The 25967-nt window shown below is 41.6% G+C and overlaps 2 protein-coding genes and 1 non-coding gene across 5 annotated transcripts in view; 2 read left to right on the forward strand and 1 right to left on the reverse strand.

Moving 5' to 3' along the window:
- Positions 1 to 8837, reverse strand: part of LOC106566221 (homeodomain-interacting protein kinase 1) — a 41670-nt gene extending 32833 nt beyond the window's left edge. The window contains exon 1 of one of the 3 annotated variants that reach the window (XM_014134097.2): positions 8648 to 8837. In XM_014134097.2, the coding sequence (XP_013989572.2) occupies positions 8648 to 8801 (154 nt within the window). In that variant the 5' untranslated portion in view covers positions 8802 to 8837. Of the gene's footprint in view, positions 1 to 8307 lie in introns of all 3 variants that reach the window. The other 2 variants (XM_014134096.2, XM_014134098.2) reach the window with 2 other exon arrangements.
- A 13763-nt stretch (positions 8838 to 22600) lies between these two features.
- On the forward strand, positions 22601 to 24035 carry LOC123723835 (E3 ubiquitin-protein ligase RNF186-like). The gene is made up of 2 exons (XM_045692103.1): positions 22601 to 22970; positions 23839 to 24035. Exons 1-2 carry the CDS (start codon positions 22633 to 22635, stop codon positions 23912 to 23914), a joined length of 414 nt encoding a protein of 137 aa, XP_045548059.1. The 5' UTR covers positions 22601 to 22632; the 3' UTR covers positions 23915 to 24035.
- A 1113-nt stretch (positions 24036 to 25148) lies between these two features.
- Positions 25149 to 25222, forward strand: trnat-ugu (transfer RNA threonine (anticodon UGU)). The gene has a single exon. It is a non-coding gene; the product is annotated as a tRNA-Thr (tRNA).
- Positions 25223 to 25967: the final 745 nt, after the last annotated feature.

The raw sequence follows: 25967 nt of genomic DNA on the forward strand, positions 1-25967 counted from the left end.
CCTCAACAGGCAGCTTCATTAAATAGTACCCGCAAAATACCAGTCTCAACGTCAACAGTGAAGAGGCGACTCCGGGATGCTGGCCTTCTAGGCAGAGTTCCTCTGTCCAGTGTCTGTGTTCTTTTGACCCATCTTAATATTTTATTTTAATTGGCACTATACAGTGCCTTCGGAAAGTATTTAGACCATATTTTGTTACATTACAGCCTTATTCTAAAAAGATTTACAGTAGAGGCAAGGGTGCCTCCTACTGGCCCTCCAACACCACATCCAACAGCATCTGGTCTCCCATCCAGGGACTGACCAGGACCAACCCTGCTTAGCTTCAGAAGCAAGCCAGTAGTGGGATGCAGGGTGCTACGGTGCTGCCTTGACAGCTTTGCACACTCTTGGCATTCTCTCAACAAGCTTCACCTGGAATGCTTTTCCAACAGTCTTGAAGGAGTTCCCACATATGCTGAGCATTTGTTGGCTGCTGTTCCTGTCCAACTCATCCCAAACCATCTCAATTGGGTTGAGGTCAGGTGATTATGGAGGCCAGGTCATCTGATGCAGCACTCCATCACTCTCCTTCTTGGTCAAATAGCCCTGAAGGTGTCTTGGGTCATTGTCCTGTTGAAAACAAATGATAGTCCCACTAAGTGCAAACCAGATGGGATGGCGTATCGCTGCAGAATGCTGTGGTAAAAATGCTGGTTAAGTGTGCCTTGAATTCTAAATAAATCACAGTTTCACCAGCAAAGCACCCCCACACCACCTCCTCCATGCTTCATGATGTGAACCACAGCTCCGGAGATCATCCGTTCACCTACTCTGCGTCTCAAAGACACGGCGGTTAAAGCCAAAAATCTCAAATTTGGACTCATCAGACCAAAGGACAGATTTCCACCAGTCTAATGTCCATTGTTCGTGTTTCTTGGCCCAAGCAAGTCTCTTCTTATTATTGGTGTACTTTAGTAGTGGTTTCTTTGCAGCAATTCGACCATCAAGGCCTGATTCACGCGGTTACCTCTGAAAAGTTGATGTTGAGATGTGTCTGTTACTTGAACTCTGTGAAGTATTTATTTGGGCTGCAATTTCTGAGGCTGGTAACTCTAATGAACGTATCCTCTGCAGCAGAGTTAACTCTGAGTCTTCCATTCCTGTGACAGTCCTCATGACAGCCAGTTTCATCATCGCGCTTAATGGCTTTTGCGACAGCACTTGAAGAAACTTTCAAAGCTGTTGAAATTGTCCGGAATGACGGACTGTCGTTTCTCTTTGCTTATTTGAGCTGTTCTTGCCATAAAATGGACATGGTATTTTACCAAATAGGGCCATCTTCTGTATACCACCCCTACTTTGTCACAACACAACTGATTGGCTCAAAAGCATTCATGAAAAACATTCCACAAATTAACTTTTAACAAGGCACACCTGTTATTTGAAATGCATTCCAGGTGACTACCACATGAAGCTGGATGAGAGAATGCCAAGGCAAATGGTTGCTACTTTGAAGAACCTCAAATATAAAATATATTTTAATTTGTTTAACACTTTTTTGGTTACTACATGATTCCATATGTGTTATTTCATCGTTTTGAGGTCTTCACTATTATTGTACAATGTAGAAAATAGTAAAAATAAAGAAAACCATCTGGGTCGGGTTAGGGAAGGGTTTGCCCGGCTGGGATGTCCTTGTCCCATCGAGCGTCTCCTTGTAGCGTCTGGACACATGCACGCTGACTTCTGGTCGCCAGCTGTTTGGTGTTTCCTCCGACACATTGGTGCGGCTGGCTTCCGGGTTAAGTGGGCACTGCGTCAAGAAGCAGTGCGTCTTGTTGGGTCATGTTTCAGAGGACGCACGGCTCTCGACATTTGCCTCTCCCAAGTCCATACGGGAGTTGCAGTGATGTGACAAGATTGTAACTTCCAATTGGATATGACGAAATTGGGGGGGGGTAAAAAGTAATAAACAAAAATAAAAAAAAGGATAGAAAAAGAAACTGGATAGCGCTAAACACTGGGACGGCAGGTAGCCTAGTGGTTAGAGTGTAGAGGCGGCAGGTAGTCTAGTGGTTAGAGTGTAGAGGAGGCAGGTAGCCTAGTGGTTAGAGTGTAGAGGAGGCAGGTAGCCTAGTGGTTAGAGTGTAGAGGAGGCAGGTAGCCTAGTGGTTAGAGTGTAGAGGAGGCAGGTAGTCTAGTGGTTAGAGTGTAGAGGAGGCAGGTAGCCTAGTGGTTAGAGTGTAGAGGAGGCAGGTAGTCTAGTGGTTAGAGTGTAGAGGAGGCAGGTAGCCTAGTGGTTAGAGTGTAGAGGAGGCAGGTAGCCTAGTGGTTAGAGTGTGGAGGTGGCAGGTAGCCTAGTGGTTAGAGTGTAGAGGCGGCAGGTAGTCTAGTGGTTAGAGTGTAGAGGCGGCAGGTAGTCTAGTGGTTAGAGTGTAGAGGCGGCAGGTAGTCTAGTGGTTAGAGTGTGGAGGAGGCAGGTAGCCTAGTGGTTAGAGTGTAGAGGAGGCAGGTAGCCTAGTGGTTAGAGTGTAGAGGAGGCAGGTAGCCTAGTGGTTAGAGTGTAGAGGAGGCAGGTAGCCTAGTGGTTAGAGTGTAGAGGAGGCAGGTAGCCTAGTGGTTAGAGTGTAGAGGAGGCAGGTAGCCTAGTGGTTAGAGTGTAGAGGAGGCAGGTAGCCTAGTGGTTAGAGTGTAGAGGAGGCAGGTAGCCTAGTGGTTAGAGTGTAGAGGCGGCAGGTAGCCTAGTGGTTAGAGTGTAGAGGCGGCAGGTAGCCTAGTGGTTAGAGTGTAGAGGAGGCAGGTAGTCTAGTGGTTAGAGTGTAGAGGAGGCAGGTAGCCTAGTGGTTAGAGCGGCAGGTAGCCTAGTGGTTAGAGTGTAGAGGAGGCAGGTAGCCTAGTGGTTAGAGTGTAGAGGAGGCAGGTAGCCTAGTGGTTAGAGTGTAGAGGAGGCAGGTAGCCTAGTGGTTAGAGTGTAGAGGAGGCAGGTAGCCTAGTGGTTAGAGTGTAGAGGAGGCAGGTAGTCTAGTGGTTAGAGTGTAGAGGAGGCAGGTAGCCTAGTGGTTAGAGTGTAGAGGCGGCAGGTAGCCTAGTGGTTAGAGTGTAGAGGCGGCAGGTAGCCTAGTGGTTAGAGTGTAGAGGAGGCAGGTAGTCTAGTGGTTAGAGTGTAGAGGAGGAAGGTAGCCTAGTGGTTAGAGTGTAGAGGAGGCAGGTAGCCTAGTGGTTAGAGTGTAGAGGAGGCAGGTAGCCTAGTGGTTAGAGTGTAGAGGAGGCAGGTAGCCTAGTGGTTAGAGTGTAGAGGAGGCAGGTAGCCTAGTGGTTAGAGTGTAGAGGAGGCAGGTAGCCTAGTGGTTAGAGTGTAGAGGAGGCAGGTAGCCTAGTGGTTAGAGTGTAGAGGTGGCAGGTAGCCTAGTGGTTAGAGTGTAGAGGAGGCAGGTAGCCTAGTGGTTAGAGTGTAGAGGAGGCAGGTAGCCTAGTGGTTAGAGTGTAGAGGAGGCAGGTAGCCTAGTGGTTAGAGTGTAGAGGAGGCAGGTAGCCTAGTGGTTAGAGTGTAGAGGTGGCAGGTAGCCTAGTGGTTAGAGTGTAGAGACGGCAGGTAGCCTAGTGGTTAGAGTGTAGAGGTGACAGGTAGCCTAGTGGTTAGAGTGTAGAGGTGGCAGGTAGCCTAGTGGTTAGAGTGTAGAGGCGGCAGGTAGCCTAGTGGTTAGAGTGTAGAGGCGGCAGGTAGCCTAGTGGTTAGAGTGTAGAGGAGGCAGGTAGCCTAGTGGTTAGAGTGTAGAGGAGGCAGGTAGCCTAGTGGTTAGAGTGTAGAGGAGGCAGGTAGTCTAGTGGTTAGAGTGTAGAGGAGGAAGGTAGTCTAGTGGTTAGAGTGTAGAGGAGGCAGGTAGCCTAGTGGTTAGAGTGTAGAGGAGGCAGGTAGCCTAGTGGTTAGAGTGTAGAGGAGGCAGGTAGCCTAGTGGTTAGAGTGTAGAGGAGGCAGGTAGCCTAGTGGTTAGAGTGTAGAGGAGGCAGGTAGCCTAGTGGTTAGAGTGTAGAGGAGGCAGGTAGCCTAGTGGTTAGAGTGTAGAGGCGGCAGGTAGCCTAGTGGTTAGAGTGTAGAGGAGGCAGGTAGCCTAGTGGTTAGAGTGTAGAGGAGGCAGGTAGCCTAGTGGTTAGAGTGTAGAGGAGGCAGGTAGCCTAGTGGTTAGAGTGTAGAGGAGGCAGGTAGCCTAGTGGTTAGAGTGTAGAGGAGGCAGGTAGCCTAGTGGTTAGAGTGTAGAGGAGGCAGGTAGCCTAGTGGTTAGAGTGTAGAGGAGGCAGGTAGCCTAGTGGTTAGAGGTAGAGGAGGAAGGTAGTCTAGTGGTTAGAGTGTAGAGGCGGCAGGTAGCCTAGTGGTTAGAGTGTAGAGGAGGCAGGTAGCCTAGTGGTTAGAGTGTAGAGGAGGCAGGTAGCCTAGTGGTTAGAGTGTAGAGGCGGCAGGTAGCCTAGTGGTTAGAGTGTAGAGGAGGCAGGTAGCCTAGTGGTTAGAGTGTAGAGGAGGCAGGTAGCCTAGTGGTTAGAGTGTAGAGGAGGCAGGTAGCCTAGTGGTTAGAGTGTAGAGGCGGCAGGTAGCCTAGTGGTTAGAGTGTAGAGGAGGCAGGTAGGCTAGTGGTTAGAGTGTAGAGGAGGCAGGTAGCCTAGTGGTTAGAGTGTAGAGGAGGCAGGTAGCCTAGTGGTTAGAGGTGAGGAGGCAGGTAGCCTAGTGGTTAGAGTGTAGAGGAGGCAGGTAGCCTAGTGGTTAGAGTGTAGAGGAGGCAGGTAGCCTAGTGGTTAGAGTGTAGAGGAGGCAGGTAGCCTAGTGGTTAGAGTGTAGAGGCGGCAGGTAGCCTAGTGGTTAGAGTGTAGAGGAGGCAGGTAGCCTAGTGGTTAGAGTGTAGAGGAGGCAGGTAGCCTAGTGCTTAGAGGTGAGGAGGCAGGTAGCCTAGTGGTTAGAGTGTAGAGGAGGCAGGTAGCCTAGTGGTTAGAGTGTAGAGGAGGCAGGTAGCCTAGTGGTTAGAGTGTAGAGGAGGCAGGTAGCCTAGTGGTTAGAGTGTAGAGGAGGCAGGTAGCCTAGTGGTTAGAGTGTAGAGGAGGCAGGTAGCCTAGTGGTTAGAGTGTAGAGGCGGCAGGTAGCCTAGTGGTTAGAGTGTAGAGGAGGCAGGTAGCCTAGTGGTTAGAGTGTAGAGGCGGCAGGTAGCCTAGTGGTTAGAGTGTAGAGGAGGCAGGTAGCCTAGTGGTTAGAGTGTAGAGGAGGCAGGTAGCCTAGTGGTTAGAGTGTAGAGGAGGCAGGTAGCCTAGTGGTTAGAGTGTAGAGGCGGCAGGTAGCCTAGTGGTTAGAGTGTAGAGGCGGCAGGTAGCCTAGTGGTTAGAGTGTAGAGGAGGCAGGTAGCCTAGTGGTTAGAGTGTAGAGGCGGCAGGTAGCCTAGTGGTTAGAGTGTAGAGGCGGCAGGTAGCCTAGTGGTTAGAGTGTAGAGGAGGCAGGTAGCCTAGTGGTTAGAGTGTAGAGGAGGCAGGTAGCCTAGTGGTTAGAGTGTAGAGGAGGCAGGTAGCCTAGTGGTTAGAGCGGCAGGTAGCCTAGTGGTTAGAGCATTGGGCCAGTAACTGAAAGGTTGCTGGACTGAATCCCTGAGCTGACAAGGTAAAAATCTGTCGTTCTGCCCCACTGTTACCCAGTAGGCTGTCATTGTAAATAAGAATTTGTTCTTAACTGACCTGCCTAGTTCAATAAAAGGTTCCATTTTTTTTTTTTTTTAAACAGGCAAAATCCTGAAGGACAACCTGGTTCAGTCTGCTTTTCAGCAGAACAATAACCTAATCTACACTGGGAGAGGAATTCACCTTTCAGCAGAACAATAACCTAATCTACACTGGGAGAGGAATTCACCTTTCAGCAGAACAATAACCTAATCTACACTGGGAGAGGAATTCACCTTTCAGCAGAACAATAACCTAATCTACACTGGGAGAGGAATTCACCTTTCAGCAGAACAATAACCTAATCTACACTGGGAGAGGAATTCACCTTTCAGCAGAACAATAACCTAATCTACACTGGGAGAGGAATTCACCTTTCAGCAGAACAATAACCTAATCTACACTGGGAGAGGAATTCACCTTTCAGCAGAACAATAACCTAATCTACACTGGGAGAGGAATTCACCTTTCAGCAGAACAATAACCTAATCTACACTGGGAGAGGAATTCACCTTTCAGCAGAACAATAACCTAATCTACACTGGGAGAGGAATTCACCTTTCAGCAGAACAATAACCTAATCTACACTGGGAGAGGAATTCACCTTTCAGCAGAACAATAACCTAATCTACACTGGGAGAGGAATTCACCTTTCAGCAGAACAATAACCTAATCTACACTGGGAGAGGAATTCACCTTTCAGCAGAACAATAACCTAATCTACACTGGGAGAGGAATTCACCTTTCAGCAGAACAATAACCTAATCTACACTGGGAGAGGAATTCACCTTTCAGCAGAACAATAACCTAATCTACACTGGGAGAGGAATTCACCTTTCAGCAGAACAATAACCTAATCTACACTGGGAGAGGAATTCACCTTTCAGCAGAACAATAACCTAATCTACACTGGGAGAGGAATTCACCTTTCAGCAGAACAATAACCTAATCTACACTGGGAGAGGAATTCACCTTTCAGCAGAACAATAACCTAATCTACACTGGGAGAGGAATTCACCTTTCAGCAGAACAATAACCTAATCTACACTGGGAGAGGAATTCACCTTTCAGCAGAACAATAACCTAATCTACACTGGGAGAGGAATTCACCTTTCAGCAGAACAACAACCTAATCTACACTGGGAGAGGAATTCACATTTCAGCAGAACAATAACCTAATCTACACTGGGAGAGGAATTCACCTTTCAGCAGAACAATAACCTAATCTACACTGGGAGAGGAATTCACCTTTCAGCAGAACAATAACCTAATCTACACTGGGAGAGGAATTCACCTTTCAGCAGAACAATAACCTAAAACACACTGGGAGAGGAATTCACCTTTCAGCAGAACAATAACCTAATCACACTGGGAGAGGAATTCACCTTTCAGCAGGACAACAACCTAAAACACAAGGCCAAATATACACTGGAGCTGCTTACCAAGATGACAGTGAATTTGGCAGTTACAGTTTTTTTTTTTTTGACTGCTTTAAAATCTATGACAAGACCTGAAAATGGATGCCTAGCAATGATTAACAAGAATTTTGAAAAGAATGATGGGCAAATGTTACACAATCCAGAGACTGAATCAGAAAGACTCTCAGCTGTCATCGCTGCCTAAGGTGATTCTAACATGTATTGACTCAGGGGGGGTTGAATACCTATCTAATCAATTTTTTAAAACGATTTTGTTAAAATTGTTCTTCCACTTTGACAGAGTATTGTGTAGATCGTTGACAACAACAACAAAAAAACAATTAAATCCATTTTAATTCGACTTTATAACAACAAAATGTGGGGGGGAAAGTCCAGGCGTGTTTATACTTTCTGAAGGCACTGTAGACAGCTAGCTGAATCCGGCGTTACGGCTGAATCCGGTGTTACGGCTGAATCCGGCGTTACGGCTGAATCCGGTGTTACGGCTGAATCCGGCGTTACGGCTGAATCCGGCGTTACGGCTGAATCCGGTGTTTGAGCTCTGCAGGTGAACAGGCCACCCCCCTGACCTCATATCTGTATTGTTGTTTAAAACAGCTAGCTAGTGTCCTCAAGATACCTGCACCTATCAACATAGTAAACATGCTACATATACCGTCAGGCTAGCCATCTATGATAGCCACAACAAACCAGAAGGATGTTCTCCATCCAAAACAGTTGCTCATCCAGCTTGACCATTTTGCAATGTTTCGGCCAAGACAGTGGGCTTTCCAGAGGGAAATGTCTAGCAAATCAAATAGTGTGATACTGTTTTTTAGGGGGGGGGGGACATGATTTAGCGTTAGCATGAGTCATTTAGCCGACGCTCGCTTCCTATCCTGAACGACTTAAAAACAGTTAAATCAACATTTCATATAAATGACATGATCTATTGAATAGTAGCTAGCTTATATATTTCCCTTCCAGCCTTATAGCTATAATCGTTCAAATGTAGGAAGGTAAATCAGAGCTAGCCAAGACGAGCCGGTCATTTATGTCGCAAATACACATCTAGCTAGCAGGTTTAGCTCCATGAACTACTTGTAACATTTACAAACCGTAACTAACTGTAAACTAGTTAGCTTGCTAGCTAAACACATCAAATTACACTCGGACGTAACCTTACGAAAACATCTTGTTTTAAACAATCTCAACATACCTGATTTTTTATTTCACAGTGTAACGTCGAAGATCAGTAAAGTAATGGGTTGAAATCCCACATTAGGAGAGCAGATTAATCCAGATTTAAACCGTTAAAATAAACTAGCTAAAGAGCGATAAAGTAACCGTTAAAAACTAGCTAGGCCTTCATTGTTGTCCCAACAAAAACACAAGTAGGGAGCGGTTCCCCGGTCGGAAACAGTCAACTCGGTTGTAAATTAAAATGCAATCAAAAGTAGTTAGATCATTTAAAAATAAATAAACGTATTTTCTTTCAATAACAAACACTTCCTTTAAAAGCTACGGAAAACAAACGACGTAATTTATCATCTGCTAACCTGAAGTAGAAAGACTGTCATGGCTAGAAGGGATCAATATTTTGTGAGCATGTATTTTCTTCCTTAGCAGGTTAGGATAATATAATACCAAGGTAAAGACGGTTTCAGGTTGGATATTCGACGGATGTTCTCCTGTAGTTTTCCTTACGTCCATCAACAGCAGTTAGGGACCGTCAACATAGTGACAAATCTCATTTTTCTAATTTCAATTTCAATCGCTCTTTATTAACCATTACTCCTAAAACTTTCTAAACTGGTTGTAGCTAACCCGAGTGATACACATTGCACACACTTTTTTTTATTTTTTTTGTCGATTTACATCTCACAATATTTTAAATTATTTATTTACATTTTTGAATTTCAGCTCTTTGGTCATATGATCTACTGACTTAATAAAACAAGGTTCAGAATGTCCATTCAGTGGGCCTACACATTTAGTTTGTCCATTTTCATCTCGCACGTTTTTACATGAATTTTTTTAAACATTAGAATTTCAGTGGACTATAGTTATTCCATTGTACTGGATCTAATACATATTACCATTTTACATACATTCATAAGTGTAATAATGTTTTATGACACACTGTGAAAAACACTCTTGGCTGCTGGCTCTGTCACTTTCAGACATGCGCAGAGCAGACTGAAAGAGGAAGGGTAGCTCTTGACTTGAACCACAGGGGTTCCTCTGTAAAGAGAGAGTAATCTAGAAGGCACAGACACACCCCTTGACCTGTATGTATTCTCTCCTGATTGGTCTCCGTGGTGCTTAGTCACAGGGAACTCCGTTGCCGGCCCCATCATAAACTTTTTACAGTTTGGAAGTCTAACTAAAGTGCCAGAAGTATGAGAAGAGACATCCCCTCCTTTGTATTGATGGAGAACAAATATTTCCAAACACTTTGGATCCTATTCTTGGACAGTTAGAAGAAACAATGTTTTATTACTAATTACTGTCTGTGAGTAACCTCAACCTTGTGGGTCTGTGGGTGTTTGAGCCAATAAAGTGCCAAGTCAATTCTACCACTGACTAGTCTTCCGTGTGGCTCAGTTGGTAGAGCATGGTGTTTGCAATGCCAGCATGGTGTGTGCAACGCCAGGCTTGTGGGTTTGATTCCCACGGGGGGCCAGTACAAAAAAATGCATGAAATGTATGCATTCACTACTGTAAGTCACTCTGGAGAAGAGTGTCTGCTAAATGACTAAAATGTAATGTAAATGTCTCTCATGCCCCTATGAACGGGGACACAGGGAAATAGTTTTTAATCTAAACCAGCCCTTCTTTTACTGACACATAGTAGCAGTTGACCAGATAAGAGGTCAAGAAGATCAAAAAAGTAGATTGTTGTAAAGGGTGTATTACATCCTGTGCTGGCACCATTGTCATATCCATTCTGGATTCTGAGTGGTAAAATCACAGCTCAAAAATGCCTCTATGTATGTGGCTACTGTATGTGGGAATGTCTTATGTCCGTCCTACATGTAGTGTTGATACATGGAATATTCCTCAACTGCATATATCATAAATTGCTAATAGAAGTATTATGTTCAACAACTGCCATTTTCAGATATTATTTTGTCAAAAACACTTTAACACACTTTGGTGCTTACAATTCATTCTCTATTGTCATAGATTTGATGGGCACTGTCATCTGTGATCTTTGTGATATGACTTTCTTTCTTTAAGCATGTACTGATGAAACTGTCACTTAATATTTTTTTTTCTTAAAGTCTACAAACGCTCTACATGTATTCACTCTGTGATAGGGTTGGATCCTGTATGCTACTTTTATTATTGTCCTGTAAATGTTTCATTGCCTATAATTTAGGCTGTGTGTCGAATGGGGCATAAAATAAATTACCTCTACTAGATTATAGTGATAAGGAAATCAGCATACAGTTTTGGCATGTGTATTCATTTGCCTATAAACTAATCAGAATTCCTTTATGTTTACATAAAAAAAAAGAGAATACTTCAAAATGAGAAGGTCCTGCCATGGAAAAGACGACTGGGTGGACATAAAGTGTAAAAGAGGGGAAATAACTCCCACCATGCAGCAGGACACCTTCAGCTGTGGGGTCTTTGTAATGCAGGTTTTATAGTTATATTTTCAATAAGTAATGGTTAGCTGTTATGTGACAATTTGGTGAAAAACTCTATTTTATTTTTTGGTGTAGATGGCTGCACAGAACTTCCCCAACATCCCCTCCCCAAATTGATATAGAACCTTCACAAAAACACATGGAGCAACAGTGAAAATAAATGGCTGAGGATATACTAAAAATGTCTGGTATGTAAATTCAAAGTAAATGTAAATTCTTTATTGTGATGTAGTTGTGTGGGACAGCCATATGTTCAGTTCAGGCCTATGATTTCAGAGTTCAACAAAGCCAACAACTGATTCATGTGTGCCACTGATAAAGAACCTGGATGTGGCCCAAAGACTGACTGGGTTAGTAACTTCATTTAAACATGTTTATAATCTTTTGACAACAGTGACGGCATGTAAGACAATGTATGATATAACACAATGGATGGCTAATTTGTCATACTGCGTTGATATTTGATATTATTTGAAAGTTTGAAAAATTAATGTAAAATCGAGTGAGATGAAAATGGACAAACTCAAGGGTGTGCAATGTGTAGGCCCACAGAATGGACATTCATGACCAAGGAGCTATTGAAATTAAAATGTTTGAAAAATTAATGTTTCAAAAGGCACTCGCACATCTGAGCAATCTTTTTGTGCAGGTGCCTGGTAACAATTGAACAAGATGAAGGAAAAAGGAAAACCTGCACACTGCTCTTGATAGTATGTATCACTGATCTTTAATAAGCTTCACGTATCGGGCCTCACGGCCTTCGTCAGAGCTGTTTATAATTAGCACCATTATGTAGACCTAGCCACACCCACATCCGGTCCCACGCATCGAAAGGGGTTGGAGGCGAAGGAAAACAAAAACGAGTGCTACCAAATATAACAATACGTATTTTATAAATATTAGAATAAAGTGTGTAAATAAGACGTATTAAACACGTCTGTAAAACCACAATGAGGACATAGACCTACCGAGCAAGTAATTTTAAATAGGGACGTAATTCATGTTCAAATTCACAACATAACATACATAGGCATTTCATCATTAAGACCTTTAGGAAATCATGTCTGGATGGTGAACCTCCAAAAACATTCTCTTTTACTCAGAGTATTATTAATGTCACCTCCACTGTCTGATATCTTAACTTTCTCTATGCCACAACATCTAAAAAGGTAGAAATGTCATGTTTTAGGTCATTAAAATGTACTGCGACTGGATAATCCCTGTCGTTTCCCCTGATTGAATTTTTATGTTCACTGTTTCTCTGTTTGAGAGAACGAGAGGTTTTACCTACATAGCACAGCCCACATGGACATTTAATCATGTAAATAACATGGGTGGTGGAACACGTAATAATGTAATTTATTTGGAACCGTTTTCCTCAATGTGTGGGTGGCAGAAATATTCACACTTCATCATATTGTTGCACTGTGCGCATCCTCTGCATTTATAGCTTCCATTTGGAAGAGGCCGTAAAAGAGCCTGGCTGATTGTCTTTTCTGCCTGGCAGTTGGCATGAACCAATTTAGCGCGTAAATTGCGACCTCTCCTATACACAATAAGTGGTAGATTTTTCAATTCAGCCGGCAAAGCTGGGTCCGATGATAAAATATGTCAGTGTTTCTTGACAGCATCTCCCACTTTTCGCAGGTTCAAAGTATATGTGATTGTGGACATTACAGACTGTTCTTTAGCTTTAGTGGGTCTTTTTTGTAGCAGTTCATCTCGTGTTTTTCCCTAATGCCAAATTAAGAGCTTCATCCACACATTGTCGCGAATAGCCTCTTCTTAGAAACCTAATGCGCATCTCCGCTGCTTTTTCTAGATAATCCTCTGTGGAGTGGCATATACGACGCAGTCTGAAGAACTGGCTTCTAGGAAGTCCTCTTTTTAATGGCTCAGGGTGGAAGCTGTCTCCCTGTAATAGAGTATTTCTGTCCGTTTCTTTTCTATACAGAGTTGTAAACAGGGTTCCGTTTGATTTCTCAATTCCACATATCGAGGTAATGAACACGTTGAGTGTCACATTCAATAGTAAATTTGAGATTGGGGTCAATGTCGTTGAGTAGTGCCATACAGTCTGACAGATCTTTTTCCGTTCTTTCCCATATGCAAAAAAATGGCGTCAATATATCGATACCACTTCAGGCCTTTATTCAAAAAATGGATTTTCGTTTCAATTATTAAAACGTTCTTCATAAATGACCCACATAAAGGTTAGCATAGCTCGGAGCAAATGTGGAGCCCATCGATGTTCCATTCGTTTGGAGGTAGTATTCATCATCAAACCTGTAATAGTTATATGTCAAAACATATTCAGCTCTAGAATAAAGTTTGTTGATGGATATTCGTTAGTATCTCTGTCTCCCAAATAGTGAGCCCCCCCCCCCCAATTTGTCATACTGCGCTGATATTTGATATTATTTGAAAGTTTGAAAAATTCATGTTAAATCGAGTGAGTGGATAGAATGGATAAACTCAAGGGTGTGCAATGTGTAGGCCCAATGAATAGATATTCTGAACCTTGATTGAAGTCAGTAGGTCACATGACCAAGGAGCTATTGGAATTAGAATGTTTGAAAAATTCATGTAAAAGCGTGTGAGATGAAAATGAACAAACTAAAAGGTGTGTAATATAGAAGGGTAGTCTCAGTGGATGTTCTGAACCTTGTTTGAGTCAAGTTGGTCACATGACTAAGGAGCTATTGAAATTTCAATGTAAAAAGGTGTGTGCTTTGTTTACGCTCCCTAACTAATTCAACTAGGAATACAAAATGCTGCTCACATTTCAACATGTTTATTAGCTTTGGTAAGGGAAGACCCCCATGAAATGGACAAAAATGAATGGGAACATATTGGCACCGTACGAAACATATACACGATGTACAATACCACTCATTTGGATGCCGTTTCCTTCAAAACATATTGCAAATGTCATATGGCAAATGTCAAGTGTCACACAGCAAAAATCCAATAGATGGCGAGCGCGCTCCATTGCAAATGTAACACAAGTGAAGACCCAAGATGTAAAATATTGAAAATATGAAAAAATGTGAAAACTTATCACCCCCTTAACCTGTTAGGGCTAGGGGGCAGTATTGACACGGCTGGATAAAAAACATACCCGATTTAATCTGGTTACCACTCCTACCCAGTAACTAGAATATGCATATACTTATTACATATGGATAGAAAACACCCTAAATTTTCTAAAAATGTTTGAATGGTGTCTGTGAGTATAACAGAACTCAAATGGCAGGTCAAAACCTGAGAGATTCCTTTACAGGAAGTGGCCTGTCTGACCATTTGTTGAACTTCTTTTCCATCTCTATCATTTACTAAGGATCTCTGCTCTAACGTGACACTTCCCACGTCTTCCATAGGCTCTCAGAGCCCGGGAAAAAACAGAATGTCGTCATTCCAGCCCCAGGCTGAAACACATTATCGCCTTTCTCAAGTGGCCGATCAAGGGACACTGGCTTATGCGCGTGACCCCGACCGCCCCCGCCTTTGGGATTTTTTTCCTCTGTTTGCCGAAAAGGAGATTCCCTGTCGGAATATTATCGCTTTTCTACGAGAAAAATGTCGTAAAAATTGATTTTAAACAGCGGTTGACATGCTTCGAAGTACGGTAATGGAATACTTAGAATTTAATTGTCACGAATTGCGCCATGCGCGCGACACTTCTTTACTATTTCGGATAGTGTCTGGAACGCACGAACAAAACGCCGCTATTCGGATATAACGATGGATTATTTTGGACCAAACCAACATTTGTTATTGAAGTAGCAGTCCTGGGTGTGTATTCTGACGAAGACAACAAAAGGTAATCCAACTTTTATAATAGTAAATATGATTATGGTGAGTGCTAAACTTGCCGGGTGTCTAAATAGCGAGCCCGTGATGCCTGGGCTATGTACTTAGAATATTGCAAAATGTGCTTTCACCAAAAGCTATTTTAAAATCGGACATATCGAGTGCATAGAGGAGGTCTGTATCTATAATTCTTAAAATAATTGTTATGCTTTTTGTGAACGTTTATCGTGAGTAATTTAGTAAAATGTTAGCGAATTCCCCGGAAGTTTGCTAGTTCTGAACGTCACATGCTAATGTAAAAAGCTGGTTTTTGATATAAATATGAACTTGATTGAACAAAACATGCATGTATTGTATAACATAATGTCCTAGGGTTGTCATCTGATGAAGATCATCAAAGGTGAGTGCTGCATTTAGCTGTCTTCTGGGTTTTGGTGACATTATATGCTGGCTTGAAAAATGGGTGTCTGATTATTTCTGGCTTGGTACTCTGCTGACATAATCTAATGTTTTGCTTTCATGGTAAAGCCTTTTTGAAATCGGACAGTGTGGTTAGATTAACGAGAGTCTTGTCTTTAAATGGCTGTAAAATAGTCATATGTTTGAGAAATTGAAGTAATAGGATTTTTAAGGTTTTGAAAATCGCGCCACAGGATAGCAGTGGCTGTTACGTATGTGGGACGAATTTGTCCCGCCTAGCCTAGAGAGGTTAAAAAAGTGCTTTCTGGACCGTTTTTAGAAATTCTTTCGATTTCTTTGTCAATTACACATGTATAAGAACTGTGTGAACATACTTTTGTCATATTTTATTGACATAATTTTTAATTTTTTTTTACTTGTCCATAAGGCATATGTTTTGTCCATTTGCAATATGATTTCATAGGAAGTCTTAAAGTCGAAGTCAAAAGTCACTTTTTTTTGCCAAATGCCATAGGAAATGTCCAAATGCAATAATAAAGTATTGAATGTGCCAAATCAGGATGTTTGTCCATTTGCCATGTACGATCATAGGAAGCCGGTTTCCAAACCCAAAAGTCAGTGAACCATGTCCAAATGGCATTTATACTGGCCAAATGATATAAAGCCATATGTTAAGCCATGAATCAACCTAGATGGTCTATTTGTCATGTATGATGAGGGAGAAGTGGGACTCTGTTGTTTTTTAACGATTTTTTGAAAAACGTCCCAAAAAATAGGGGCACGGATGGGGGGGTGCTCCCTACCCAACCGTAGACCCCTTGCTCCCCCCTAAAGGCATTAAAAACCATTTAAAAAATGTGCTTCAGATAACCCATTTCAATCACCAGGTGCACGGCTGTCCATTTGCAATATGCTTCAATGGGCATTTACCATCACGAATTTGACATGCTCAAAAATACTGCAAAAATGCATAATTGACTGGCCCGATGAACTTGGGATGGCCGGGCAGTGACTGTGGTTCCTCTCCATGGCTCGTTGTGTTGATTTCATCATGTCCATTTGGTGATGTTTTTTCACTGTTGAATCATATTGCAAATGTACAGTACATTTGCAATATGTTTCAATGGTCATTTACCATCACGAATTTGACATGCTCAAAAATACTGAAGAAATGCTAAATTGACTGGCCCGATGAACTCGGGATGGCCGGGCAGTGTTAGTGGTTCCTCTCCATCGCTCGATGGTGACATGAGAGAAGTCCAAAATGACTAGGGGCGCCCCCTACTGGATGGGCACGGATGGGGGGTGCACCCTACCCAACCGTGGACCCGTTGCACCCCCGAAAGGCATTTAAAACCATTCTAAAAATGTTATATAATAAATGTCTCTATGGGCCAAGGCGGTTTAAATGCACCTAGTCTTGCGACTCCGGGAAATGTCTAAATGTCGTCATTTTCGTAATGGTCAAAATGAATTGAAGTTATTGCAAATGTACGAGGCTGTTTCTCGGTCTGAGAACCTTCTAGAGCCACATAACTCACCGTGCACTATTGACTTGAGCTCTAGAACAGGTTTCTAAAGTTTCAGAGCTCTAGGTCTGACGGTTCTTTGATAGTTTGAACAAAGGTAACTATTGCAGGCTCTGTATGTCTCTAAGCCCCACACTGTGTCACTCTGTCCTAGCTGTGTGTGTGTGTGTGTGTGTGTGTGTGTGTGTGTGTGTGTGTGTGTGTGTGTGTGTGTGTGTGTGTGTGTGTGTGTGTGTGTGTGTGTGTGTGTGTGTGTGTGTGTGTGTGTGTGTGTGTGTGTGTGTGTGTGTGTGTGTGTGTGTGTGTGTGTGTGTGAGTTTTTCTTGGAAATCTGATGGGATAAATGACTGATTTACAGTTGATGAGGGTTACCTAGTCACACATATGAAGTTGTGAAAAGATCTGACCTTTTTAACCCTTCGAAACAGCCCCTATGACACCGTTGTAAGGCACTTCTGGTTGACACAGGAAGCTTAAAGTGAACACATATCCTCCTTGGGTTAGGCTCTTATAGAATATTGAGTTTTAAGTCTTTACGTTAAGAACTGACTTATTTACAGAGGGTTGAATGAGTGTGTGTTATTTCAGAAAATCACAGAAAATTACAGAAATCTCGCAGAGCTCCGAAACCCACCTTAACGGATTCATCTGAACACGCTGCAACTCCTTTTTTTTAACATCACCAATTGTACATTGTATGAATACTCTTAAATTACGATAGATAAATGTCTGGTTCTTTTTTTCCTGACACCATAGGTTCATGTACTTTGACATGAAGTGGTCAAATTATATTTTCGTTTTTGACCTTCAAGGAGTCTATAAAGAAGGGAGAACTACCTGCCTTTCTGAAGCAAGTGGTTATTACTCTTATACCTAAACCACACAAGGATCTCTTAAATATTGATAATTGGCGTCCAATCACACTCCTAAATAACGACTACAAAATTATAGCCTTAACCTTTTTGCAAAGATTAAAGTCTTGCTTGAATGATCTGATTGATGAATGTCAATCAGGGTTTATGAAAGGGTGCCATATATCTAATAATCTGAGGCTGGTGTTAGACTTGGTTGAGTATCGTGATCTATTGGATGACTTCCCTGTTATCCTATTTTGGGATTTTCAGAAAGCATTTGATACAGTAAGTCACAATTTTATCTTTGATTGTCTGGAGAGGAGAGGAGCCAGTCTCTCTCTAGTGTAACGACCCTCTTTGATCGTCTCATGCATTTGAAACTTGGTATTTTTTGTTGTTGATGCTACTAGAACTCTGTATAATGGTGGCAATGGCTGTATCAAACTCTGTCATGGAACAAATGGTTCTCAAAAAACATTGTCCTTGTCAGCCAATTAGTTAATATTAGTTGGAATCTATTTACGCGGAGAGAATTTATGGAAAGATACAACTTTGAGGTTTCAAGCAAAGAATATGACACTGTTATTAAAGCTATACCTAGTGGGATAAAAACTTTACTTCAGAATAATGCATATTTTGGAATATCTCCGATTGTAAGCGATATCCAGGTGAATGGCATAGGTCTACTCGATACGAAATTCAACAATCGTTTATTAAGGGATATTTTCTACAGGAAGTCTATTCACTCTGCGATATTTTGTTGGGCTTCATCGTTTGATGTAAACTGGCGCCGTGCTTGGCTCACTCCACACAAATTTATGGTGACCAATAAAGTAAAGGAGATCTCCTTTAAGATTGTCCATAGATTCTATCCGTGTAATAGCTTGATTTCTAAATATTTACCTGATGTTACCAGTGAATGCAGTTCTTGTGAACTAGAAACTGAATCTATTGAACACTTATTCTGTCATTGTTTATATAGTGAAGTGTTCTGGACTGATGTAAAACTATATCTTGGCCTCAAATTGCATACAACCATTGAAGTTTGACATATTATTTTACTACACTGATTCCACAATTGAACGTGAGTATGTCATAAATCTCTTCATTTTATTAGGAACATTTTTCATACACAAATCAAAATGTATGAACTAAAAGCCCCTTTTCTTATTTTTTTTATCTGATGTGGAAAACTTTTTAGAGTCATTAAAACGTTTACAAAACAAAATGTCAACAAAATGTATGCGCTACATGTCTGTATTTGAATTGATTTAATGTGGATTAGTTTTATTTATTTAATTATTTTCTCATTTCTTTGTGGAAACCCTCTGGCTGTTATGTTTATGTTTTGCATGTTACTATTAATAAAAATACAAAAATACCTGAAAACCCGTATTTTAGCGTTTTCTGGTGACTCCGCATAGACAAATATTATCAATTATATTGACAAGTTATTCGTGTAACCACTCTAACAAGGAACCAGTCGGACCAATGATGTGGTCAGACCATTCTAGCCAATGAGAGGGCAGATAGTGTGTGAACAACAGGCACAACTAAATCGTTTTACTCAAAGTTGCCGGAATGCCATGTGCATGCACTTTGGTCAGCACATTTGTAACAGCCTAAACATTATGAAACAGCTATTCGATCAAATAAGCCTCAAATGATTCGACACTCTCTCATAGACCTCCATACAAAAAAGGTTTTGGGTTGAGTAAATCCTCTCCCTTCGCCTCTTCCTCTCTGGCATAATCAGCTGCTAAACTAAATATAGGAAGAGCTCGTGCACCAATGGATTATGCTAAACCGCGGGTCACTGGTCTATGGCCCGTGACGTGAAATGGTTTAAAGCGTTAAGGGAAGAGCACATTTATCAAATCTAACAATAATCTGCACTGCTAGGTCATGTTGTAATTTGTCAACAACAGTGGTGTAAAGTACTTGAACTGTGCCACTGTCTCTTATCTAGAAGAGATAACGCTTCCATTAAACTGATTCTGTCCATAACCACTACAATAACAAGGCACGTGCAAAGATAGGGTTCTACAAGTCCACAGATAGGAGTCTACAAGTCCACAGATAGGGTTCTACAAGTCCACAGATAGGATTCTACAAGTCCACAGAAAGGGTCCTAAGAATGTTTCCCCCTCTCCAATGAAAATTCCCCTACAAACAAGATTGATCCATCATAAACTAGACGTACGCTGAGTGAACCACACATTAGGAACACCTTCTTGATATTAAGTTGCCCCCACTTCTGCACTCAGAACAGCCTCAATCCGTCAGGGCATGGACTCTACAAGGTGTCGAAAGCGTACCACAAGGATCCTTGCCAATGTTCACGCCAATGCTTCACAAAGTTTTGTCAAGTTTGCTGGATGTCCTTGGAAACTGTTGAGCGTGAAAAATCCTGCAGCATTGCAGTTCTTGACCCAAACCCGTGTGCCTGGCACCTACTACCATATCCCATTCAAAGGCACTTAAATCTGTTGTCTTGCCCATTCAGCCTCTGAATGGAACACGAATACAATCCATGTCTCAATTGTCTCAAGGCTTAAAAATCCTTCTTTAACCTGTCTCCTCCCCTTCATCAACACAGATTGAAGTGGTTTTAACAAGTGACATCAATAAGGGATCATAGCCTTCACCTGGATTCACCTGGTCAGTCTATGTCCTGAAAAGAGCAGGTGTTCTTAATGTTTTGTGCACCCACTATTCCTAGGCCGTCATTGTAAATAACAATTTGTTCTTAACTGACTTGTTAAGTTAAATAAAGATGAAAAAACAACAGTCTATATAGGCCCTAATGAGGAGACTACAGTCTATATAGACCCTAATGAGGAGAAAACAGTCTATATTGACCCTAGTGAGGAGACAACAGTCTATATAGACCCTAATGAGGAGACAACAGTCTATATAGACCCTAATGAGGAGACAACAGTCTATATAGACCATAATGAGGAGACAACAGTCTATATTGACTCTAATGAGGAGACAACAGTCTATATAGACCCTAATGAGGAGACAACAGTCTATATAGACCCTAATGAGGAGACAACAGTCTATATAGACCCTAATGAGGAGACAACAGTCTGTATAGACCTTAATGAGGAAGTAATGGTCTATTTTGACCCTAATGAGCGGACAACAGTCTATATAGACCCTAATGAGGAGACAACAGTCTATATAGACCCTAATGAGGAGACAACAGTCTATATAGACCATAATGAGGAGACAACAGTCTATATAGACCCTAATGAGGAGACAACAGTCTATATAGACCCTAATGAGGAGACAACAGTCTATATAGACCCTAATGAGGAGACAACAGTCTACATAGACCCTAATGAGGAGACAACAGTCTATATAGACCCTAATGAGGAGACAACAGTCTATATAGGCCGTAATAAGGAGACAACAGTCTATATAGACCCTAATGAGGAGACAACAGTCTATATAGGCTCTAATGAGGGAGACAACAGTCTATATAGACCCTAATGAGGAGACAACAGTCTATATAGACCCTAATGAGGAGACAACAGTCTATATGTATATATATAAACTTTGTGTTTGATATATATATTTTATGGCTACTTTTTGGTTTATTGTTCTTAACCTTTGTTGATAATTGTAGCCTTGAGGTGTCTGTCAGAGAAGTAGGCAGCTCTATTGTCCCTGTATGTCCCAATTGGAACCCTATTCCATATGTAGTGCACTACTTTTCACCAGAGCCTTTGCCTTTAAAGTAGTGCACTATATAGGGAATAGGGTGCCATTTGGGACAAAGTCCCTGTGTTACCAAACAGGGCTGATGGTAGAGCTGGTTACCGTCCCTGGCTAGCAGAATTACTCATCATTTACTGTCATTTAGCTCACGTTGTTTTAGTGTGCAGCTTAGTCATTACTTCAGAAAGCAGAAAAATAACAATTAGAAGCTAGCAGAAGACTTTGACAAAGCTCTTTCAGTCTCTTGTTCTGGCCCTTTAATGATAGGAATTCATTAGAGAGATACACACACATTCCATGCTTAATTATGCGACGTGAAATTGTATGTTTTGTTCATGGAATAAATGTATTTGTTTGTGTGTCTGTTATGCGTGCGTGGTTGGCACTTAGCTCACATTGTGAACAGACAGGTGTGTATCACCTGGAATTTCCAGTTCAACAAAAAGTAAAGCCGTCATAAATGATCAGTTAAAAGTCAATCCTGTTAATTTACAAGTTTCAACAGGGAGACTGATTTCTAATTGACCGTTTAGAGTGGTTGTTTACAAGGTTTCCACTGAACTTGTGACTTGATTTTATTAGAAACACGTGACTTTAAAACAATTTTCTCTTATCTAGAAGAGAAACTGCTTCCATTGAACTGATTCTGTACATAAACACTACAATAACCAGGCACGTACACAGAGAGGGTTCTACAAGTCCACAGAGAGGGTTCTACAAGTCCACAGAGAGGGTTCTACAAGTCCACAGAGAGGGTTCTACAAGTCCACAGAGAGGGTTCTTCAAGTCCACAGAGAGGGTTCTACAAATGCTCCCCCTCAAAATGTCAATACACGGCCCTGGCAATTCTCCTGACGTGACCTACTATGGTATAGAAGTGACCTGGAAGTGTTTAACTCTTTCCATGGAACTTTCCTGCCTCACCTGAGAGTAGAGGAGGTGAGAGACCGCCCTTTCTGGGAAAATAACTGCATTTTGTTTCCTCCCTCAAGGCTTAAAATAAGAGCACACACTATTCTCTCTCACACACAAAGTTTTGTCGTTAGATAGTTGGTCGCTGTGCTGACAATCTTCCAGAACCTGTAAGTAAAATATTGCCTCTCATTGATAATGATAAAAGTGAAAAGGTTTATCTATATCTGATAACTATGGATGTTATAAATGTGTGTGATATTTTTAAAGATATTTTTTCTTCATGTCTTTTCAGAAAAACATGACAGCCTGTTGATTTAAGATATGTTATTACATTATATATGTTAACATAGTGCCAGTGATGAAGTCACTGAGTCTAATTTAATTTATTTTAACATCTTAATGTCTTTTGCAGATTCCTGACCTACGCTCCAAAGCACAGATTTAGGATCAGCTCATCCTCATCAAATCCAAACCAGGACCTTAATAAACCACAAGGGGAACACTGACCTCAGACCAGCGTTTAAACCCCACGTCTTCCTGCCCAGACACTGACTCTCTGTCTAGAGTTCCTCTGTGCTCCAGCCGATATATCCATCCATCCATCCATCCACACCCCAGCCATCCAGCCATGGGTCTGATGAGTGAGGACATGGAGTGCTGCGTCTGCCTCCAATCCTACTCTCGTAGGGAGAAGATCCCTCGGATGCTCCACTGTAAGCACACAGTGTGTGGGCTGTGCTTGCAGGCGATGTCCAGGCACCAGAGCGGCCTACTGACAGTCTGCTGCCCACTGTGCCGTTGGATCACCTGCACCGAGCCCAGCCTCACCCTGCCGGGGTCGCTGTGGGTTAACACTGAGATCTGGGACCAGATACTAGACACACAACAGGAAGAGGAGGAGGAGGAAGAGGAAGGACAGTGGAAGGAAGCTAACAGACAGACACAGACCACTACACCGTACACATGGTGAGAACCCCAGGCAAAGGTGGATGGATTGATAGACTGATTTAGAAACCTGGAGAAATCTTCCTCTGCTCTCTGCTCTTCCTCTCATTTTGTTCTGTCTCTTTTGCGATCACTCTCTGCTATCACTCTCTGCTATCACTCTCTGCTATCACTCTCTGCTATCACTCTCTGATATCACTCTCTGCTATCACTCTCTGCTATCACTCTCTGCTATCACTCTCTGATATCACTCTCTGCTATCACTCTCTGCTATCACTCTCTGCTATCACTCTCTGATATCACTCTCTGATATCACTCTCTGCTATCACTCTCTGCTATCACTCTCTGATATCACTCTCTGCTATCACTCTCTGCTATCACTCTCTGCTATCACTCTCTGCTATCACTCTCTGATATCACTCTCTGCTATCACTCTCTGATATCACTCTCTGATATCACTCTCCACTTTGCAGCGCTCTGCTTTTTTTCTTTCTCTCTCTCGCTGTCTCTCTCGTATCTCTTGTTCTCTCTCTCTCTCTCTCTCTCTTGTATCTCTCTTGTTCTCTCTGTCTCTCTCTCGTATCTCTCCCTTTCTCTCTCTTTGCTCTCTCCCTTTCTGTATCACTACATCTATTGGTCTTGATTTCTCTCTTCATCAGTTGTATTGTTGTACTGTGATGGTTTTACTTTAGGTGACAGTTTCTTTACTTTGATCGTATTATGATTGTATTATGCAGCTTGTACAGCTTCCTTTTTAGGTTCAGAAGTCTGTTCAATTACTAAACTGTAATTCTCTCTCTCTCTCTCTCTCTCTCTCTCTCTCTCTCTCTCTCTCTCTTTCTCTCTCTGCCTACTCTGTTTCTTTCCCCCCTACTCTCCTGTCCTCCAGGTCTCCATCAAGGCATTGTGGCCTGAGGCTCAAACTACAGAATTTCCTGAGGCGGATGAAGCACAATGTACTGTAAACCGAGAAGACGAAGAGCAGAGATAAAGAAGACTGGATGTTACCATTTCAGAGTAGGAGATACTCATTGAGTAATGAAGCTAATTCACTAAACAGGACCGACCGGGGATTTTCAATAATGACGCAAGAATGAACAAATTATTAATATTCTTTTGGGTTTGATTGACTTTGGGTATGTGTAATGTTCTCAGTCAACTTACCTGGTAAAATAAGGGTTAAATAATAATGAAGGATGGATAGGGGATAGATAGATAGATAGATAGATAGATAGATAGATAGATAGATAGATAGATAGATAGATAGATAGATAGATAGATAGATAGATAGATAGATAGATAGATAGATAGATAGATAGATAGATAGATAGATAGATAGATAGATAGATAGATAGATAGATAGATAGATAGATAGATAGATAGATAGATAGATAGATAGATAGATAGATAGATAGATAGATGATAGATAGATAGATAGATAGATAAAGGGGTGAAGGTTAGAGACTGTGTGCTGTGTACAATACAATATACTGTGAACAATGTTTATAATAGATGTTTAATCATTTGATAAAAGGTGTATTACTGCGTGAAGGGAAGTGGATGTTTAGTATTTATTATTACATCATTTTATAACTGCTTTAATATTGCAGATTGATTGTTGCTTTTATCAATGTAATTGTCTGCATCATTTCCAATCCCCCATATAAGGGAAGGTGGATTATTTTATCCTCATTTTACATGTTTTATTTTTCTGTTCTGTTTAAAGAGCATGTTTTTTTATATTGGGATTATATTTATTGGTAAATAAATACATCTACTTTAAAATAACCCTGTCTTAGAGTTGTGAAATTGCTTATTATTATCACTACATTAGGAAAGTAACTGGACCGATATCCAACTATTTATGGACCCCAAATAGAGTTGGGGGTGTTAATTCACTACACATTCTACACTACTATTTCCTAAAACACAAAACAACCCAAAACATTCCACTGTCCTTGGTCTTGGTGTGTGCTGTACATGACTGAATTCACTCTCTGTTGTAATCATGTTTCAGAGAACCTTGTATGCATTCTTGCATATGAGATTCCCTAAAAGCACGTCGCTTTGATAAAGCTATAACCAAAATGTACTTTTCGTAGCAGGTTAGGAGAATTTACGCAGCAGGTTAGGAGAATTAACTTTGCAGGTTAGGAGAATGTGGTTAAAAGAATAGATAGATAAATAGATAGTTAGATAGTCCCGTGTGGCTCAGTTGGTAGAGCATGGTGTTTGTAACACCAGGGTGGTGGGTTCGATTCCCACGGTGGACCAATACGGGGGAAAAAAATGTATGAAATGTATGCATTCACTACTGTCGCTCTGGATAGGAGCGTCTGCTAAGTGACTAAAATGTAAACAGTTTTAGGAAAAGGCTTAGGGTTAGCTCTCCTAACCAGCTACGAAGTCACTTCTGGTTGTATCGAAGTGGTGTGTTTTTTAGGAAGTCCTTCTGTGATTGGTGACCATAATGAGGAGACAACAGTCTGTATAGACCATAATGAGGAGAGAACAAGTCTATATAGACCCTAATGAGGAGACAACAGTCTATATAGACCCTAATGAGGAGACAACAGTCTATATAGGCCGTAATAAGGAGACAGCAGTCTATATAGACCCTAATGAGGAGACAACAGTCTATATAGACCCTAATGAGGAGACAACAGTCTATATAGACCCTAATGAGGAGACAACAGTCTATATAGACCATAATGAGGAGACAACAGTCTGTATAGGGCCTAATGAGGACACAGTCTATAGAGCTCATTCAGAAAGTATTCAGACCCCTTGACTTTTTCCACATTTTGTTACATTACAGCCTTGTTCTAAAATGGATTAAATATAGTATGCTCACCCATCTACACACAATATCCCATAATGACAGAGCAAAAACAGGATTTTCAACATTTTTGCAAATGTATTCAAAATAAAAACCAGAAATATGACATTTACATAGGTATTTAGACCCTTTGGTCAGTACTTTGTTGTAGTATCTTTGGCAGCGATTACAGCCTCAAG

This window comes from Salmo salar, chromosome ssa12 (assembly GCF_905237065.1).
Source record: "Salmo salar chromosome ssa12, Ssal_v3.1, whole genome shotgun sequence".
NCBI lineage: Eukaryota > Metazoa > Chordata > Actinopteri > Salmoniformes > Salmonidae > Salmo > Salmo salar.

Bases quoted from the DNA above. Each gene is read 5' to 3' on its own strand.
- LOC123723835 (XM_045692103.1), top strand. From the start codon at position 22,633: ATGGGTCTGATGAGTGAGGACATGGAGTGCTGCGTCTGCCTCCAATCC. The intron at 22,971-23,838 runs GTGAGAACCCCA...CCTGTCCTCCAG, and splicing joins ACCACTACACCGTACACATG to GTCTCCATCAAGGCATTGTG.